This window comes from Prenolepis imparis, unplaced genomic scaffold (assembly GCF_030444845.1).
Source record: "Prenolepis imparis isolate NDT839.2.m4 unplaced genomic scaffold, iyPreImpa1.0 SCAF_7, whole genome shotgun sequence".
In the NCBI taxonomy this organism is placed as follows: Eukaryota; Metazoa; Arthropoda; class Insecta; order Hymenoptera; family Formicidae; genus Prenolepis; species Prenolepis imparis.
In genome coordinates this window covers 17717649-17739572 of record NW_028141165.1, presented here as the reverse complement: position 1 = coordinate 17739572, position 21924 = coordinate 17717649, and the positions used below count along the sequence as shown (strand labels likewise).

The window sequence follows — 21924 nt, the reverse complement described above, 5'->3', positions numbered from 1 at the left end:
TGTATCGCATGAACGAGTTTGCCGTTGCTGTACGCGCCCGCGGTCACATTACATTCTACGCGGATAATGTTCACGTTGATAATATTAATCGGCATGTCCGACTTGTACCATTTTCGCGGCTGCAGTATACGGTTCGAGAATCCCAGCAGCGATCCAATGTTGTTAGGCTTGCTAAAATTCATTCTGTAGGCGCATTTGATCTCGCTCCTCATCGTATTATAATTAGCACGGAGCACTATCGGATATTCTCCATCTTCAAAGTCACCGTCGTCATTCGTCCGAATATGCGTGGTGTCACAAGCGTGTTTTTTATCATCGTCATGAACAGCGTGTCGCGGACGTTTTTGTAAAATTGCATGTTTCAAAAACTCATGTATCGCTTGCAGCTCGTACGATCCCTCGGGAATCGCAATTTCCGCGTTATCTTTGCCAAAGTAAAATTTATTATTCGAGGAATTCACGTTCGATATCGTGTGATAAGTCTCAAAATCCGCTAGACCTAGCTCGTATTCATCGTCGCTCAAATCTACGGCGGGAAAGTAGTTTGCCGCGAGGACGCTACTCTTTCCAGTCAGCGTGAATGTCATAGACATATCGGCAAAACTGTTTAACGAATACTGAGTTAAATAGCGCAATGTCAGTCTTTAAATTCACATGCATCGACCGCTCGGAGAAACTGTAAGCACAATTGTCCACAGATGCTTTGATTGTAAGTTTGAACAGATGTGTAATTGTATTGTATCTTTGTCACATTTAAATATCGCACCAATTCATTCGGCGGTCGAAGATTGCCGAAACTGTCAAAATATATAGCGCGATCCCCCCTCTTTGCATACGCTACCCAATGAGTACCCGATCCTTTAGCGTTATCCAAATTTACGATGCCGCTCTCGTTTCGATATATACCACCGATTGGTAATGAATCACGCATGAAAACACCTCTAAAATACGGAATGTGCATACGTTTTGCCAGTTGTAGCAATTGTATGTTGGTAGTCAGGCCCTGTGGCATTTTTAGCGTCTCTTTGACGTTTTTTTTCCCCCTTTTTTCTCGTTGAAACTCCTCGTCCGTATTTGTATGGAGCGAGATACAATCCGTGACCTTCCATGGCGCGATTGTGACGTAGCATCTCTTGCAACTGACGTTGTGCGGCTTTTCCGTCGTTCACCAGCTTTGCTACACCAGCCGCTCCACCGATCAGAGATCCGAGCGCGCCCAACATTGGTAGAATCGGCAACACCCCCACGTTTCGCTACCGGAAGTATTCGCTTCTTCGCCATCTTTTTCTTCGTCTTCGTCTTTGTCGTCTTCAGGCCCATACCGAACTTCGTCTTGGCTTTCATCGCTGCCCAGACAGCTGTGGCGGCGGCTCTCTCACCGAGAGTCGAATCTCTCGCAACGATGCGAGTTTGCGCTTCCTTGGCGAGTATTCTATCTGCCGCGTGTCTCTCGATGAGATCGTTGCTTTGAGAGTACGCTATATCGTGTTCACGGCACGCTGCGTCCAATGGGTTGATACCTCGATCGCCTCTGGCTAATCGCTTTTGTAGTCGCGTGCCCGGACCGCAAAACTGATAGCCGGGGATATGGAATTCGATCGGAAGTGCCTGATTTAATAGGCCTCTACCTATTTTTTTCGCTGACACTCGCTGCAATCCTTTATCATCGGCGCTGGACCGTCGATGTGCGTTTGCTGCCACGGTCGATTGTAATGTTCGAAACAGCGGCGACAGGCCTGAACCTCCAAATCAGCCTTTATATGTTCCGGAAGCTTGTCCCACACGTAGTGGATGTGATTTTCACATTGCAGTAAAACTGCTTTTGGCACAAATTGCAGCTGTTCGGCGCTTAAACCGTGAATATCGGAAGCACTTGTTAGCAGAACAAACATTTTTTCGTTACTGAGCGATTCGTGGTTCCGCGCAGCTATAATAGGCAAGCGTTCGATTCAATCGGGGAGTGGGAAAATGAGATTCGTGCGACAACCTTTCGCGATACGCGTGACGAATTACGACGCCAGATTACGATCGATGGGAGACAATGCGGAGATGCGTAGACACGGTACGATACTGCCGACTACTATACGCGCGATCGTTTGCGGCCCCTCGAATTGCGGTAAAACTAACGTGTTGATTAGTTTGATAGAAAGCCCGCACGGCGTCCGCTTTGAAAACGTGTACGTGTACTCAAAGTCACTGCAACAGCCAAAATATCAGTATCTGGAGAATTTGTTGACGTCGATCGATGAAATCGGCTATTTTACATTCTCCAATAACAGTGACGTCATTCCACCGAGCGAAGCATGTCCAAACTCGATTTTCGTTTTCGATGACGTGACGTGCGACAAACAAAATACGATAAGAGAATACTTTTCAATGGGACGCCACTCGAACGTCGACTGCTTCTATCTCTGTCAAACATACGCAAGAACACCGAAACATCTTATACGCGACAACGCAAACCTGCTAATCTTGTTTAAACAGGATGGTACCAACTTGAAACATGTGTACAATGATCACGTGAATACTGACATGTCATACGAGGATTTCAGTGAATTATGTCGTACTTGTTGGCAGCAAAAGTATGGATTTCTAGTGATAGATAAGGATAGCTCGCTTACGAACGGCCGATACAGAAACGGATTTAACGTGTTCGCGATACCGCAAAACAATTAGTCGTTGCCAATGTTCTGTCGAGAGAGGTGAAACACGAGCGTTCGACACTCTACCGACATGGCTGAGAACGATAATATTCGCGAGCGTGAAAAGATAGCGAAGGAGATTGCGAAAACGAGTGAATCAATCCGCAAGAAACATCGCGCTTTGAAGACCGGTAAGATCGATGACGATATCGCGATCAAGACCCATTTTAGACCTATTATTAAGCCGCTACAAAAGATTGTCGACAACTCGATCGCGGCGAAAAACGAGCCGGAAAGTACCGCAAAGATTAAAATCTTACCCATCAAGCGGTACAAGGAGGAAGAGGAGGAGGAGGAAGAGGAAGAGGAGAAGGATGATGCGACACCGAAAAAGAGGAAACGGTCAAACCTGAATCGCTCATCGATACAGCGTACATCGGATGCTTTACTGGATGAACCGATGATAACCTCTACACCGTTCGCGACAACGAGAATCGTACAACCTATACCCGAAACACTCGCAAACGAAAATGTTTTCGAAATCTCGGGCAGCACGCTCGAAACATCGTTTGTTCGAAACACATTACAAACGCTGGAAGGTCAAGAAATGTTGCGAAAGCACTTGGGACCACTGGGACAAGAGTACATGAGCACTCTCCTCGGTGGCGACAAAGAAAGGAAAATCGATCACGTGTACGGTGTCTATTTCGACAAGGATGAAATGCGTCTCGGTAACAAACGATTCGACATTGACAAATATGACTCTATAATTATAGACAAAGTGAGGTACATTGGTACACCAGGATTATACTAATTGATCTTCAAGAGAATTCCCGATGATAACATTTACACGGAGGATGATATGCGTAAATACAAGAACATATTATTGGCGACGAACGCGCATAAACGCAATTATGACACACAAGGCCAATTACGAAGCAACAGGGGATACAAGTACAAACATATAATCGCACCAATGATATCGATTGAAAAGAAAAAATCTGGAAAGGGAGTATTCATGCCTCACGCGATGGCGCTAACCGACAATAAGATCGATTACATACACTGGGATGACCCCAACGAGCTAGTGGATCGGGTACGATTGCTGGACGCTTCGCGCCGAGCTGGCCACAACGCTCACGACAATGAGATCCTGTCGATCATCGAGGAACTTCGCGAAGCAGGCATTATTATAAATTGAATGGTGTCTCAACAAATCTAATCAGTCGATCAGCGTCACTCGTATCGGGAAAAAAAATGCCTATCAACAAATTTGGATTATTCGAACCAAGAAATGATGCAACCGGCACAAGCGGTTCTTGGGATAGATTGGTGAAAAGTTATGTGCACGAAAACGCTCTGTGTCGCGTCGTTACGGACTATGACGCAAGGTCGCGGAAGATTCGTCGTGTAGCGCAACCTGAGGCTGACACCGATGCCGTCAACAAACTGTATGTGAAATCTTGCGTTAAAAGATTGATGAATCAACAGAAAGAATCAGATGAGAAGCTGACTTCGTTCGAGAAGGATGTGCGGGCAATACAGATTGTGATAAACGAACTTCAACGCGCGGCTAACGCTAACTCAGAAACGGCTATCAACCTGAATGAGCAGCAGTGAACGGGTTAGGAGCGGCTATCGAACGGTTATCGGACATCTACGAAGGGTTATCGAACGGCTACGAACAATTATCGAACAGCTACGAAGGATTATCGAACTACTATCTAATTACAATGAGTGGTAGTGAACGGCCTAGCAACAGCTACGAACGAGGCTATGAACGGCCTAGCAACAGCGAACGAGGCTACCAACAACTCAAGCAGGGCTGCGAACGAGGCTACGAACAAGTCTTTAAAGGCTACATGCAAGGCTACAAACAACTCAAACAGGGCTGCGCACGGGTCAGTAACGGCTGCGAACGGGTCAGGAGAGGCTACGAACGGGTTAGAAACGACTGTGAACAAGGCAGCGAACGAATCAAGAACGATTTTCGAATGGGTCAAGAACGGAAGTAAACAACGCAAGAACGGCTCAAGAACGGCTCAAGAACGACTACGAACAGCTCAAGAACGTTTCAAGAATGGCTCAAGAACGGGTCAGGAACGGCTATGAACGGGTCAGGAACGGCTCAAGAACGGGTCAGGAACGGCTACGAACGGGTCAGGAATGGCTCAAGAACGGGTCAGGAACGGCTACGAACGGCTCAAGAACGGGTCAGGAACTGCTACGAAAGGCTCAAGAACGGAAATGAGTGATAAAACGAGCGACAAACGGCGGTCGAGAAAAACCGACGAAGCGATGAAACAACATAGTTTGGAGAAACGGCAGTTGGTGAACGAACTGCACGCGCCGGCAAGGAAAAATTTTCCCCGAAGACACGTCATAGTGCGGGGATACGATGACCTGTGGCAAGCTGACATCGTCGAGATGCGTCCGTACTCTCGTTTCAACAGAGGTTACCACTACTTACTCACCGTCATCGATGTGTTGAGCAAGTACGCGTGGACCATACCACTCAAGAGTAAAGGTGGAAGCGAGACGGCTGACGCTATCGCCGAGATAATTCGAGATAGCAAGAGATGCCCGAGAAACATGCAAACCGATATGGGGAAAGAATTTTATAACGCCGACGTGCAACGGCTTATATTATACGGAAACATAACATCAATCACTATTCTACATATTCGGTATTGAAGGCATCGGTCTTCGAGCGATTCAATCGCACGTTGAAGAACGACATGTGGAAGATGTTTACGCTGAACGGAACTTACAAGTGGATCGACGCGTTGGCGGAACTTGTATCGGATTACAACGCGCGCAAGCACCGAACAATGCGACCCGCCGACGTCACCCCCGCGATCGCTGATAAACTTTTAAAAACAATATATAGTAACATAAAGATTGCCGCTCCGGCAAAGTTCAAAGTAGGTGACCCGGTTAGGTATGTTAGTAGGTGACGCGTTAGCAAGTACAAGAAACTTTTTGAGAAGGGTTACACACCAAATTGGACAACCGAAGTGTTTAAAATTGTTAAAGTGCAGCGTACTAATCCCGTAACCTATCTACTCGAGGACTATCGCAAAACATCTGTCGCTGGAGCGTTTTACGAGCACGAGTTGCATAGCGCGAATTATCCGGACGTATATCTCGTGGAGAAAGTACTGCGCAGGAGGGGTGACGAGGTTTACGTAAAATGGCTGGGATTTGACAATTGGCACAATTCTTGGATACATAAGGACAATGCAATTTAATTCATACAAATTGTATTTATTAATTACTCAAAAATTAAAAAATATATAATGTGTACAACATATAAAAGTATTTGAAATATTACAATATACATGAAATATGTGAAATACAAAATCTTTATTAATACATCCTTTCCGTTCCAATATATGAAATACATACACATATGTTACATTATATTAGATTATATTTTATAAGGGTATCTGGTAATGTCCCCATGGTAATGTGTCAGTCGAATCAGGTATGATATACCGCTTATCGTCGTACGGACTTAGAGCAATTTTTGTCTCGCAGATGGTATACACTTCATGCAATTTCGATTTTATACATGACTGCTGACGTGTCATTTCAATCTCGTCATTCAGGCACCGCGTATAATCGTCGAATGTTATCGTTCTCGCGACAACGTTACTTTTGACACCTTTTGCTTTTTTAGTGTCCTTTTTGCCATCCACTCGCAAAGCGTACATTTTTGCTCTGAGCCCGACGAATTCGGTCATAATCGCGCCGTTATTCTCGTCTTTCATCAAGCCTGGCACCTTTTTGTTTGCATGCGCTATACCGTACGCGTTGTCAATTGGATAATCGCTCGTATCGAATCTAGCGATATCGCGTTTCATATTTTCATACACGTCTTCGCATTTAATATGGTATATTAAATTGTCGGTGTCAGTGTACATTATCCGGCATCTGTCACGATAGAGCGGTGACATGTACTCATAGTGAAATTCGTACAGACACACTTTCGATATGTCGAGTATACACATACCAACATAGATTGGTTTGTTAAATTTTACTTCTAGTTTGCGTAATTCTACGGCAATTAAATTTGCCGAAAAGACGCTCCTGCTATGGAAATTTGGTTTCGCGATCATCGCCTCCGCACCGTATCGTCCGTCCCACTTTGTCAATAATTTTACATCTACATGATTTCGAACGTTTTCCATAGTTTTGCCGAATACCGCGTTGTTCATCAATTTGTACAAATTTTTCTCAAAATCATTTTTCGCTTGTGTTCTAAATTTTGTATTTAGTTCAATGTAATCGCGGAGCCATGCGGATTGAGTAAATTGTAATACGCGATGTATCTTTACGATACGAAGACCGTGACGCGTGCACTGCTGCAGGTTGCGGTAGTGTATGACATAACGCTTCTTATCATATAGCGTTGCGAGAAGCTTATCTTCCCGCTTGCCGGGCGGTTTGTCACGTGTCGGGCAAAACGGTAGGTCAGTGTGCATGTCGTGAAGATGTTGTGGATACTCTAAATCTACTTCGAGGATATAGCCTGTAGGTGAATCGAGCGCTATTGACGAGATGTCAAAATTAGATACGTCGTCGACCCATCGAAAATCGGCATATGGCAATGGTTGGCACATTGCCCATCCGTATAAATTATTTACATCAAAATACATAAGGTACGACGATGGTTTCGACGGATCGTACGATTGCATGTACTTGTTATTAGCATGGGCGTATCTATTGGAACATTGACTTAGACCGCCGCGTATACCCCGTTCAATAAACATAACCATATCGATATCGGTAAGCAATTCGAAATTTACGCGTGTATGTTTTAGCATCGCGTTCCATGTATACCCAGGAAGAGTATAATAATACGCAGGATCGAGTCCATAACTCGCGATGCAAGTGTTGCGAAAGTTTTCAAATATATCTGCCAACAACAAGACATCAGTTTTTAAGTACAGATCGCTGTATTCACCCAAGGTTTGAATGGAGAACTGCTGCCACACGTTGACGGCGTGTGCGTAATCGCTCTCGGATACAGTGTCACCGGTTAAAGATCTGTAAAATGATTCGCGTGGTGGTAAACGCGTGTCCTGCAGCCTGTCCACGCAGTCAATGTACTCGTACGCAAAGACACCTTTTCGCGTTAATAATTCAAAATTGTTAGCGGATAATGCGGAAAAATTGGAACGCAAAATTTTTAACTTACCCTTATCGAGGAAGGATGCCAATTTGTCAAGACTAGCACTGAGAAATTTGTATGAATCGATGAATCGTAATTTCACGAAAGTTTTCCAATCTTTGTCGTCGTCGGTACTATTGACAGTCTTCGTAAATGAAATGTATTTTTCTTTTGTTATTGGAAGCACATCTACGCGTCCTTTATACGCGGTAGCTATTTCTTTTATTATGAAATGTGCGTCATTGCCGGATAGATTATGGAATACAGGAATGACATAAGAGTCTTTGTAATTTATATTACAGTTTGAGTATGCGGGACCCCTGTATCGCCCGGTCAGATGACAATGATCGCGTACGCGTGTATCGTCTTGTACGAACAGTTTCTCGCATATATGACAATGCGTGGCGCTATGAAATTTTTCCCATTCATCTTGCGTTAATTTTGTCATGGGGACATTATCAGACAAAATACCCTTTACGCGATGCGCTAAATTTTTAAGTTCTTCGGCGAACCACGCGACACAATCGACGCCGCGATAAAATCGGTAGGCGGATAATGTTTTATCGTACGAACATTGCACGTAGTACCCGACGCTAAATACTTCGTGATGTTGATCGTATGACACGTGTTCCGGTGTCTTCCTCAGTACACATTCCAAGTCGGCGTACACTACAAACGGAAGCCGCTCCTTTCTGTTGTAGTTGTCGAAGCTGAGCCACTTGTCCTTATCGCTTGGTAATCGGATAGCGCAGTCGTTCATTTCTCGACAGTCCGCAATGTGAGCCTCCAATTTTTCGCTCAAATTAAAGAAGTGCAAGCATCTGTAAAATGAAAATTACAATTTTATTTACAATTTTATTTACAATTATTATATAGTTTGCAATAAATATACGTACCGATCGCAGATATATTTTTGACCATTGTGTTTGCTCAGTTGCGTGCTGACAAGCCGGGATAGATTTTTGATGCATGCGAAATGTCCAACGTTGTCGTCCTCCTCCACATACAGCATATTTACATGTTTTTCTCTCTTCCGATCAGTGAGCTGTATCGGAAGAATAGATAGTTCTTTCTTCCTCTCGATGCCGTAGACGTTGATTGAGATATCGTTTATATGTTCAAATTTTTTTATTTGGTTCAACGTCATCGGAAACTCAATGTTTTGTAAATTTAGCACTGTCGTGTAATGAGGATATGAAAATTCTCGTGTCACATTTCTTTCGGCGGGGTACAGAGCGGCCACCACTGACCACGCGAAACATGCATTGTCTTTAGACTGCACGTTCACCACTGCTCTTTCGTCATAATTTCTCGTGGCAAGTTTAAATAACATCCCGCACGCATAGGATTGCACTTGTTGACATTGACCGTAAGATCGAGGATTCGTGACAATGCCCATCCGCTATCACGTTCCTGAAACTCTTCGAGAGACGCCAATGTGGATTCGATGACATGCCGCTCATACCACTCACGTAAATCGGACGTGCGAAAGAGTTCATAATTTCTCGTGTTAATACTTTTGTTGGCGCGTTTATCACCGGACACAAACTCACCGTTGAACACGGTATTTACTTTTGCACAGTTGTATATTTTTATAACATCTTGCACTTGCTCGAGTACTACACTACTAGCATCTTCCAAAAATTGTCGCGGTTCGATATAGTCTGCGTTAATCACCGCACCTGTCAGTATCCGATTTTCGAACGCGGTATCGATCTCTCGCCAAACGAGTCTTCCCGTGTTATTATCGCCACTGTAATTACCACCACTGTAATTACCACCACTGGGTATAAACTGTCTCTGCAATCGAGTCTTTGCACCCTCGAGTCGCGCGATTCTAGCAACCAAAGATTGTCTATATCCAAGCGAGAGTCGCGGACGCTTGACACGACTGCGTTCTTCGAGCAGTTTGATAAATTCCTCGCAGCGCAGCGCCCATGCAAAATATTCGCCCAAGGTGGTGACTTGGCGGGACCGCTCCAACAGGTAGCGTTCGTTCTGCTCGATGTTTTCCATTATTTCTTTTATTCACTATTATACCACTAACACTTCTAATACAAGAAAGTAACCGCTAAACTTTTTTCACCGCTGCATCTATGCGCTTTCAAATCGTACTATGGTTTGACGCGCTCTCATCCTCCTTATATATATTTCACCTAACTCTGTCTCCTTTTCTAACATTTGGCGTATCTCAAAAGATAGTTTCCCGAGATATCGGTTTTATGGATAGAGGAGTAAGGACACAAGCTGCCGAACGTTGGCGCCGATACGTGCATTCTTCCTTAAAAAATATTAAGAAAAATGTTTCGCTCTCGTTTTTATGGGAGATTTTCCGCGAGGGTACAAAGCTGCCGAACGTCAACGCTTTTGCACCTAATCACGTTTCAACATGTTCGTCGCAGCGTCGGCCCTAAAATCATCATTCTTTTCCTAATGATAAAATGTCTATAAAATGAGAAAACATAGTTTTATGGATTCTAGAGTGCTCCGGTTACAAGCAGCCGAACGTTGGCGCCGATACGTTGCATTCTTCCTTAACAAATATTAAGAAAAAATGTTTCGCTCTCGTTTACGACCGATTTTCCGCGAGGGTACAAAGCTGCCGAACGTCAACGCTTTTACATTTGCACCCCTATAAATAACGTTTGACATGTTCGTCGCAGCGTCGGCCCTAAAATCTTCATTCCTTTCCTAATGATAAAATGTCCATAAAATGAAAAACATAGTTTTATGACTTCGGGTAGCCATAAATCACAAAGATAATTAGTTGCCGAACATGCTTAGACCCCCCCCCCCTCCTTTGTCGAAACATCCCCTCCACCCGCGTGACGTCAGCCCCCGCACCATCGAGATACCCCCACCCCGCGTGACGTCATACCCCTCGCCCCGGAGAACCCCCCGCGCCCCGCACCCCCCTCAGAAGACCTGAGTTAGAACTCTCATAGTATATCTACTTGTAAAAAATTAATTAATATAATTAATTTTCCAAAAATATTAAGTAATTTTTTAAAAATATTAAACATACAGAGGTTTATATCACGCTCTCCCCCCACTTTGTCCGCTTATACGCGAACGGCTGCACGATTTCTCACTGAACAAATTATTGAGTATATTTCTTTAACGCGCATGAGCGAGAGAAGCTCCGATTCCGCCGACTCGTCGTCCCGCCTTATCGCGGAACTCGCAATCTCCTGCTCTTTCTCTACATTTCATTTCTTGTTTTTTCTAATTAATTAATTTTCTGTGTGCATTTCGAGAATAAAACGGTAAGTAAATATTGTTAAAATTGTATATGAATATAATATAGCTTTATTATAATTAAAAATGAAAAATAAAATTGGGTTAACATTATTTAAGGTTATAATTACGTTCCAAAACGTCCTCTTCGAGGAAAATTTTACTTAAAAACTATAGTGTATGTACATTACGTGCATTATAGATTTTCAGTAAAATTTTCCTCGAAGAAGACGTTTTGGAACGTAACCTAAGTATAGGGGTTTTTCCAGTTTTATCACCGGTTGGTGAATTAACGCCTTCAACCTCGTATTGAGGTTATATGACGTTAACCTAAATATATAAATTTAATAAGGTTAGGTGTTTATTTTGTGTGTAGATATACAATACATAGATTGTACCAGTCTAGTGCCATGCTTATTCTTTTTATTATATTAAAATCGAGGAACTCATCGTAATAAAACGGTAAAGTAGATCTGTGATTTAAATTGTACATGAATATGTAATGGCTTGATTAAAGATCAGAAATGAAATAGGATTGTGTGTGACTAAATGGATACATATATATAATATAAAGTTGGATCTTTATTTTGTAGATACACAAATTGTACCGTTCAGATATCTTTCTTTTAACTGGGGAGTTATTAAGCAGATATTAACTGAAGAGTTATTAAGCAGTTATTAACTGGAGTTATTAAGCAGCAGCCTGCTACTTGGTCCGGTGAGTTAATAATCATATATTAAAAATGCCTAAAGTAAATAAGAAATATTATGCACGTGCAAGAAAAATAGCTAATGCATCTATTAATATTACAGAATCTAATCATAACTTTCCCTTTAATATTAATACATCTTTAGTTTCAAATAGTGTTATTAATGAATTGCCATCATTAGTGCTTGAGAGAGATGATCTTGTAAGCACGACTAATTTAAATAAGCAATTGGATAAAAGTTTATCGTTAACATCTATTGGTTATAGTGATAATTCTGTATTAATAAATAATGATGAAGAAGTTATTAGCAGCGAGAATAATGATGTAGATATTAATACCATTATTAATGAGGATCATTCAATTAATTTATATAATTTTGAACATTATGAAGATAATGTAAATTTTACATCACAATTACAAGGGTGGGCTATTAGAAATAGAATAACTCATGTCGCATTAAATGAATTGATTACAAAATTAAAACCAAAATATCCTGAACTTCCTCGAGATGCTCGTACTTTATTAGGTACTGTGAGAAAAGTAAATGCAAAGGATGTTGAACCAGGACGCTATTATCATTTTGGAATTAATTATTGCATAGAGAAACTTGCAGAAACATCGCATTTTTTAAAAGATTTAGAGATAATCGAAATTATCGTAAATATTGACGGTTTGCCTTTGTCTAAATGTTCAGGGAGTCAAGTTTACCCTATTTTATGTAGTTTATCTAACAATTACAACAATGTTGGTATTATTGGAATTTATCATGGGTATGAAAAGCCTAAAGATGCTAATAAATTTTTAGAATCTTTTGTAAATGAAGCTCAAGATTTAATTACGCGTGGTATAACAGTTAACGGAATAATATATCCATTTAAAATTAAAGCTTTTATTTGTGATGTACCAGCTCTATCTTTTATAAAATATACAAAAGGTCATTCAGGTTATTATTCATGTACAAAGTGTGAAGCTAAAGGCGAATATTATTTAAATAGAGTATGCTTTCCGTATTTAGAAATTTTAAATGCAAAAACAGACAAAAAATTTAGATTAAAATCACAGCCAGATCATCATACAGGTACATCGATATTAGAATTAATTCCAAATATAGATATGGTGTCTGATTTTCCATCAGATCCAATGCATTTACTTTTTCTAGGAGAAGTTAAAAAGATAGTTTCGTTATGGTGCCATGGAAAATATCTCTCTCGTGCTAAATTATCATCGCAACAACAATCTATAATATCAACGTTTTTAGAAAAGCAAAGATATAACATACCATATGAGTTTAATAGAAAACCAAGATCAATATTAGAAAGCAAAAGATGGAAAGCTACTGAATATAGAACATTTTTATTATATACTGGGCCAGTTGTATTAAAAACTGTATTAAGTCGCGATAAATATTTAAATTTTGTAACATTACACATAGCTGCTACTATCTTATCAAATTCAAACTATATTTAGATTATGCAACATTATTATTACGATATTACGTTGAATCATTAATTATTTTGTACGGTAAAGAAAATGCATCGCATAATACACATAATTTATTACATCTTTGTGATGACGTAAAAAAATTCGGACCACTACAACAATTCAGTGCTTTTCCATTTGAGAATTATATGCAATCAATTTTAAAAATGATTCGTAAAAATGATAAGCCTTTGGAGCAAATTGTTTGCCGGATAAGTGAACAAAATAATTATATAAATCCTAATCTAAAAATAAGACAACATAAACCTCAACTTTTAAATCCGCATTGCAATGGTCCACTTATTAATTGTCACAATTATAATCAATTTAGTAAAATTGTGTTTGAAAAATTTATATTAACAAATAAAAAACCTGATAATTGTTGTTGTTTATTGGATGGAAGTATTATAGTTATCTTCAATTTTGCTGCTTCTAACGAGAATATTATTGTATTTGCAAAAAAATATAAGACCCTTAAAGATTTTTATACTAAATCCTGCAAATCTTCAAAATCAAACATTTATGAAGTCTGTAATTTAGGCAATTTACAGACTTGGAATTTGGACCAAGTTGCGCATAAGTGTGTTAGAATGTTGAAAAAGAAAAATACATACGTTATTTTTCCTTTATTACATGCTGAATTATAGATAAGATTTAAAATTTATTGCTATTACCTAAAATTCAAAATATACAAAATTAGTTTAGTTTATATTATTTTATTTGTTTATTCCATTTTATATTATAATTTTCACAAAATCATAAAAACAATATAATAAAGAACAAAAATATTTTTATTATCTTTCAAGGTTATTGAAAAATATTTTTGTTTTAGTATCAGAAATATTTGTTAATCTGTTTTAAATCTTTTATTACTTTAGTACATATATGTTATTATTAGCACTACTTATTGTTAGTTATTATTACATAATTATAATTGGACAGATTAGATGTAATAATTTATAATAATTATATATACAATATTTTCCCTACTATTTTATATCTTAATGTATAATCTGCGTTTGTTATTTATAAATAATATTGATCAATTATTAGTTTTTTTGCTGAAAATATCAAATATTTTTAATAGTTAGATTTCACAATCGTCAAACTATGTGTACTTTCGTTTTTATATTTATCTATATAGGATGGAGAAACCAACGTGGATAATAGTTCAGTTTTCAACAGATAATACTGTTGAAGCATTACCATCGGGCTGGATTGAACACAACAAATGTTATTGGCCTCCATTTAAATATAAGCAGATTATCGCAGCGATTCGAAAAAACATGGAACGAAATACATGTTGGCCATGTTACGATATTAAAACGTTCCGAAATAGCACGTATGGTTAGTAGTATTTTTTTATTTCTTTATTTTTAAAAAATATTTAAATTAATATTATTTTTCTAGAAGTAAATATATATTATTGCTATTGATCGTTATAATGTTTTAACATTAATTTGTATAATTTTAGATAACTACAATGTAGCAAGATTAAAAACTAAAAAAACTGAATACACATCTGCATCCGATTTAAATTCAGAAATAGAGAATCAAACAAAAAGAAAAAGGATAAAAAATCGTCTGTATGACAGTGACAGCAGTGATGATTGCGACCAAAATAACAGCTCCTCAACAAAACAAAAACAATTAAAAGGTTTCAATAAACAAATATTTCTGTAGTTATTGTGTAAATATTAACGTTTATTACATATATCATAAGTATATTCTTTGTCAAATACACTATAATATAATATAGTGTATTTGACAAAGAGTATATACTAATTCATACTTAAAATTATTTTCTCAGAAGACGAAATGGTTAAAAAAAAGACCAAGATACAATATTATGAAAATTCTGAAGACTCTGAATACTCTGAAGAATCTAATAGCATCCTTCTAAAACATTCACAAATGACAGGTAAGTTAACAAAATAAATAGTTCAAGTTTATTTAATTATAATATATATATATAGATCCATTTATTTTATTGTTATATGTAATTAATTTATTATTTAAATATTAACATCTTATAATTTTTTTAATTTTTCTTTTTTTTATTTTTAAATTTCAAGTATCTACTAAATTAAATTAGACAGTATTGGAAATCAAGTATATACATTTTGTTTTTTATATCGAAGATGTAATTAATAAAAGTATGTAATTAATAAAAGTATGTATTTTTTTGTATGTCTCATAAAACAAATTAATAATAAATTAATTAATAATAAATAAATTAATAATATATAAATTAATAATAAATTAATTAATAATAAATAAATTAATTAAACGCCACGATGGACATAAATTATTACCTTTTATAATGTAGAATTGTAAATATAATATTGATTTTGCAGAATCTGAAACGAATATTAAAATGAATTCGAATCCAAGTGGATCCAAAGCAATGAAGCAAACATTTAATACGCGTGACTCCCTTAATAATAACATTGACACTTCTTTGAATAATGCCCCTCATTCATTCATTCGAGATGATAGTGGTATGTGTATTTTTTAGAGTTGTATATGATCGTTATTCAATTATTGATATATATTTTCATTTTGCAGAATCCACAAATATTAAAATGAATTCGAATCCAAGTGGATCCAAAGCAAGGAGGCAAACATTCAATACGCGTGACTACCTCAATAATAGCATTGACACTTCTTTGAATAATGCCCCTCATTCATTCACTCGAGATGATAGTGGTATGTGTATTTTTTGAAGAATTGTAAATGATCGTCAATGAGTTGGAACATAATAATTTAAAAATATAAAAACATTCTTTTACAGATAATTCGAAATATTTTAAGGAAATTATTCGCCAACAAAGTTTCTTCAAAACACAATTGTGGCAAATGGCAGATGATTTAAGAGAAATAAAAGATGTCGTAACTGGTAATCTGCAACAAAATCAGGATGTCAACAAGCAAAATGAAAAGTCTATTTATTTCACGTTTGATTTACCGTTAAAAACTGTTGAAGAGATAGAAGGAGCCGTAGAAGAATTTTTAAAAATTTCAGAAAATTTTGAACGTTCGGTAATACATATAATATATAAAATTTCTTTAGTATTTAGTATTTAATATATAAAAATTATATACATATACTTTATAAAATAAGAATTCAATATTATCTGTTCTTTTCAACTGAACTGGCAACATAAGTTCAGAGTTTATCTCTTTTTTTCCAATGTGGAGTAAAAAAGATAAACTTTGAACTAGTGCAGCCAGTAAAAAGAATAGATTTATTGTAATGTATAAATTAATGTGTAATATATTAATTTTTGTAGATTATGGAAACACGTATAGTAGGAGGCACATCTCCTTATAATTTTATTAAAAGAAATTTATGCCGATTAATTACTAATGAACTTGCAATCCAATATAGTTGGCTGGGTGCTAAGCTCAAAAGACAATTTTCCAATCTTCGAATAACGAATATGTTATTAGATAAATGTATTATTCCATATATTTTTGTAATAGCATATATATATATTTGTTTCAACTGTTAATGCAAAATTAATTAATTGAAGAAATAAATTCAATGATCTTTGCAAATATACAAATTACTTATTTTATTACAGCTGCAGGTGTAGCATATTGTGATTCTTACACTAAATTGGAACTGGAAAAAGCAATCCAAATATGGTTGAAGAGAGCAAAAGAACGATGTAATGTAAACAAAAAAAATGCAACATGCGAAAGTGATTAAGTTTAGTTTAGTTCTTTGTTTCTTCATTATATCTGACATGGTTTTTTTTCTTATTAGTTTATTGACATGTTTTTCTTAGTTTATTGAAATGTTATTTTTTCTTATTTTCTTTTTAAGATTATATGCAAAATAAGGCTATATTTATAGTATACATATTATAGTTCAAGAGTATATGCAAGGCTATTAAAGAATGTAAGAGGAATAATTTATTGTATTATGTGTAAAAGTTTCAGTTTGTTATGATTTAGATTATATGGCGAACCGGTGACGGCAAATTAACATTATCGAAAGTCAAATTATTCTAGCTATTAAATAGTCCTGATTCCAGAAAAAAGTAGTAAAGTGACAAAACTTATTTAGCTGACGCACGTGAGTGATAAATAATTTACAAAGTGATTAGAGAGATAAAATTGCTGTAGATTAGAGATGAGTTCCATAGATTTCAATGTGCCTTATCAATTAATGTATTAAATATATGTTTGATAATTTAAAAAATATTCTAATTTCCAATGCAAATTTAATAGTGTAATCAACAAAAAGTGCTGTTTTATTGCATAATGCACACTTATATCTTTCTCAAGGTACAATTTTACATTCTTTAAAATAATACTCTTGAACTGCAATATACTATTTACTACGACTTTAATATTACTTTTATTCTTTTCTTTTTTTAAATTTACTATTGATTATTATATATAGGGTGTCTCAGACCACCCGTACATGCCGAATATTTTGGAAACGATTTTAAATTTGACCTTGAGACTTATTCTTTCATAACTGCTGCTAAGGTCAAATATTTATCATCATTTTATGTATTGTTAAAGCCCTACAACTTTTGTTTAAAACATTTTTATCTGTCGTGCTGTTTTCAAAATATTTGGCATATGTACGGGTGGTCTGAGACACCCTATATATAATAATAATACATCTTTTTTATATAATATATAGATTATTATATTTTTAATGTAATATAGATTATAGACACAGATTTACATTTGAAAGATTGAAACTAACAATGAGTGAAATTATTTTTATTACAAAATAAATTAAAAATGTAGAAATTTAGTTTTCATTTTATCTGTGTACAGTCTATATTATGGATAAATTAAAATATTACTGTATAAGTTCAAACTGTGATTTAAAAGATCAAACTGTGATTCAAGTCCAAACTGTAACATCTATATTATAATTAAATATTGTATATATGTATGTTATAAAATATTGATATATTTTACATACATTTTATAAATATATGAATTAATCCTACATTTTAAAGTTATTATTGCTCATAAACCTCTCCTTTATAAAGTTTTGAATATTAATTTAAACAATAATTTTAATAGTACGGGCATTGAAAATGATGTCCATTTTAAGTCCTTTTTGGGATACTGTTTTGGACGTCCGAAGTAGTAAAAAACCGACGTCCAATGGACATCCATTGGACGTCCGTTGGTCTTAATTCAGACGTCTTATGGACGTCCAAATGTCCGAACTTGGACGTCCATAGAACGTCCATGTGCTATCTGGGTTTGATCTAAAATTTTTTCTGTTCAGGTGACATGTACACTCCTTCCTATTGTCAAAAAAGATGCATAACATTAAGAGATCAATATAACAGAGAGAGAAAAAAAGCAGAAATTGAATGCAAAAGTGGAAGTGCTGCTGTTAAAGCTTCTCGATTTCCTTTTTTTTCGCAGTTGACATTCTTAGACCATGTTATTAAAAGACGAAGCTAAAGTAATTTATTGAATTATTTTTTTAAATACATCCGGTTTAACATTTTTATTTTCAGAAGCTACACTAATTGTACTAAATCTCAATCAATAAATGATGAAGATAGTAGTACCTGTGAGTTACAAAGTGATAAATCAAACAATGAAAATAATGAAAATGCAAATAATCCGAACAGTTACAGAACTAAAAATTTTAATAAAGAAAATGTAGCACCAAAAATAAAAAAAACGAAAAGTTGATGAAACAAAAGAATTGGAACAAACATTAATTCAAATGGGTCAGAGAATTTCGAATTACATGGAAAACAAAGTTTCGCCAGCAGATGATGTTTTCATGGAATTTCTAAAAATACAATTTAACATTATTCCAGAGAAGGAAAAAAATATAAGAAGAAAAATGATGATAGATGCTCTGACTGCGCCATTACCAGAAACGTAATGATTTGTTTAAAGAAGTTATTTTTGGTATTTTAGAGTACAATATAGACATAAGTAGATTGTTTTCTTTCGTTCTGTGATAATCTTGTTTTATTTTAAAAATTTAATAGAAGAACATATTTTATTTTAAGTTTCAAACTAGTTCCTAGTTTATAAATACCAAAAAGTATTTTTACATTATTTTTGTATTGTTTTATTCTAATGTATAATCTAAATAGTTTGATATAAGAGTTTATAAAGTTTGTTTTGCATTTTTCTCATTGAATGTTACAAGTAATGTTTAATATAATAGATTATTTGTAATGTATGCATATTTTATAATAAAATTATATTAATTCTAGAATATTATTTTATAGAAACCACCAAAAAGATTGCAAATGCAATATTCTTTTCAAGAAATTGCTAATAAGCATGCTCTCGCACCAATAATATTCATTTCACGTGAATAATTAAATATAATAATTATAAGTTGTAATATGTAAATAGAGACAGAAATGTTTTCATTGATCATGTTTAAATTATATATAAAATTTTTTAAATGTCTTAGAAACATGGGAAAAAAGTATCAATATATACTACAGTTTTAGCATATGTGTGTGTGTGGCTAAAACTGTAGTATATATTGATAATTTTTAAACTGTAAATCAAAACAATTTATACATTTTGTATGGGCTGAAACATAAATATAATATAATAATATAAGTTTTTAAAAAATAATATTTTGTATTCTCTTTGTTTTACATAAAAACTTTTATTTGAAATAGATAATTTGTTACTACTGTTATACAATATAAAAACATGTTACGCACACACACACATACTCATTCGTCTGCATATACACCTCTTTGGACATAATCATGCTGCCATTCCACTTTTCCAGCTTCGGAAACAAAATAATCGCTTAAAGTCCTCCTTTGAGGTTCAGCACTTTGTACGTCATTGTCTTCTTCAAGATTATTTGATACACTGATCCAGGGTGAATACTAAAACATTAAAAATTATTACTTTGAAAAATTACATTTTACTTTTACTTTTTTATTTTTACCTGATCAGAATTATTATTAGAAATTGGTTCTTGGCTATATATTTTGTGTCCAATGCATTGCTCTTCTTTCAATATATAATTGTGTAGACATACTGAAGTTGTTATAATTAAATCAGCGGTTTCTGGCAACATACTAATAGCTGTTTGAAATATTCTCCATTTACTCGAGAAAATTCCAAAAGCACTTTCAACTGTTCGCCGTGCTCTAGAAAGTCGATAATTGCTAATTTTTTGTTTATATGTTAAGTTTTTGCTGGAATAAGGCTTCATTATTCGTTTTGCTAACTTAAAAGCATCATCAGCCACAAAGTAGATGTATGTTTTAAAATTGCTACCAGGGAGGTTTATTTGTTCTGTTGGTAAATTTAAGCGATTATTATTTAAATTTACTCCTATGTCACATTCATTGAAAATTCCCCCGTCACTGTTTCCTATAAATAAATATATTATTATTACTATAAATATATTATTTAGTACATATGTAAAATAAAATTATTTATTTTTGATATTGGTTGCTTTTGCGACAAAATCAAAATGATCCAGATTAAAATAATCCTGCGCTGTAATTGATCAAGTCTGAAATTTCATTAAATTAAATTAAATTTAATGAAATTTCAAATTTGATCAACCAATCACAGCGCAAGATCATTTTAATGTGGATCATTTTGATTTTGTCACGAAAGCAGCCATTGCTTACCTCCATATGCTCCAATGTCAACTAATGTAAATCTGTATAGATGATCAGCTACTGCCAGTAAAACTATACTATAAAATTTTTTATAATTAAAATATAAACTTCCCGAGTTTGGAGGACAGCGTAATCTCACATGTTTTCCATCAACAGAACCCACAAAATTTGGAAGATTCCATCTTTTCCAATATCCATCTGCACATTTCCTCCAATCTTCTTCCATAGGTGTAGAAAGATACAATGGTTCTACAACCTTTATTAAAACGTGGCAGACTTCTTTTACCACTTCTCTTACTGTCGATTCACCAACTCTAAATGCCAAAGCTATAGTAAATGATAGGTCACCTGTAGCTAGATATCTACAAAAATATAATTATAATTATAATACATTTATATTAATTATATAATATAAACTAGTTATTAAACATTTAGGCATGGAATATTTAGTTATAAGTGTATAAATACCTTAGAGTTATTAAAAGTCGTAGTTCTGGGACTAAAGCACGAGGACTTTTTTTTGTTAAATATGGTTTTGTCATTTGTGCCAATTGTTGAAAATATGACAATGTCATCCTGGTATAACGATAGAATAATTCAGGATCATCTTTTATTTGTTGAAATAAATTATCGTAATCTCCATGTTGAATCCTCATTTCATTAATAGGTCTGACAAGCCATCGTCTATTTATCCATCTGATTTGTTTTTTTTTACGAATTAGCAAAAGACACAAGTTTATCCAGTATATCACACAAATAAAAAATTCTCTATCGTTCTTCATTTCATCGAAGTACTGTAAATTATATATATAAGCATACATTGAAAAAATAATATATAAAATTTGTTAATTATTTAGTTGTCTCATTCAAACAATAAATAAATCATATTTAATTCATAAGTATTTTATTTATTATATAATTATTTTATTATATTTTATTTATACCATTATATTTGTAAAAATATTACTTTAAGATATTATTTTAAAAATATTTTATAATAATATACTTCGAAATAGCAAAGAAAAATATCGGTTAACCTAAAATAGCAATTACTGACTACT

General features: G+C 35.2%; 3 protein-coding genes and 1 pseudogene across 3 annotated transcripts; 2 read left to right on the top strand and 2 right to left on the bottom strand.

The window, feature by feature from the left end:
* The window catches only part of LOC145938678 (uncharacterized), a 30121-nt pseudogene extending 10562 nt beyond the window's left edge, over nt 1-19559 (top strand).
* Nucleotides 6080-6655, bottom strand: LOC145938905 (uncharacterized). Its single transcript, XM_083042789.1, has one exon. The coding sequence runs from the start codon at nt 6653-6655 to the stop codon at nt 6080-6082; it is 576 nt and encodes a 191-aa protein (XP_082898915.1).
* Nucleotides 15546-16959, top strand: LOC145938135 (uncharacterized). Its single transcript, XM_083041536.1, has 5 exons — nt 15546-15745; nt 15813-15953; nt 16039-16286; nt 16538-16703; nt 16832-16959. The coding sequence occupies exons 1-5, from the start codon at nt 15622-15624 to the stop codon at nt 16957-16959; spliced, it is 807 nt and encodes a 268-aa protein (XP_082897662.1). The 5' UTR covers nt 15546-15621.
* A 392-nt stretch (nt 19560-19951) lies between the features above and the next one.
* On the bottom strand, nt 19952-21645 carry LOC145938949 (uncharacterized). The gene is made up of 4 exons (XM_083042899.1): nt 21332-21645; nt 20873-21225; nt 20176-20606; nt 19952-20113 (listed from the first exon to the last, which is right to left on the bottom strand). The coding sequence occupies exons 1-4, from the start codon at nt 21643-21645 to the stop codon at nt 19952-19954; spliced, it is 1260 nt and encodes a 419-aa protein (XP_082899025.1).
* Between the last annotated feature and the right edge of the window lie 279 nt (nt 21646-21924).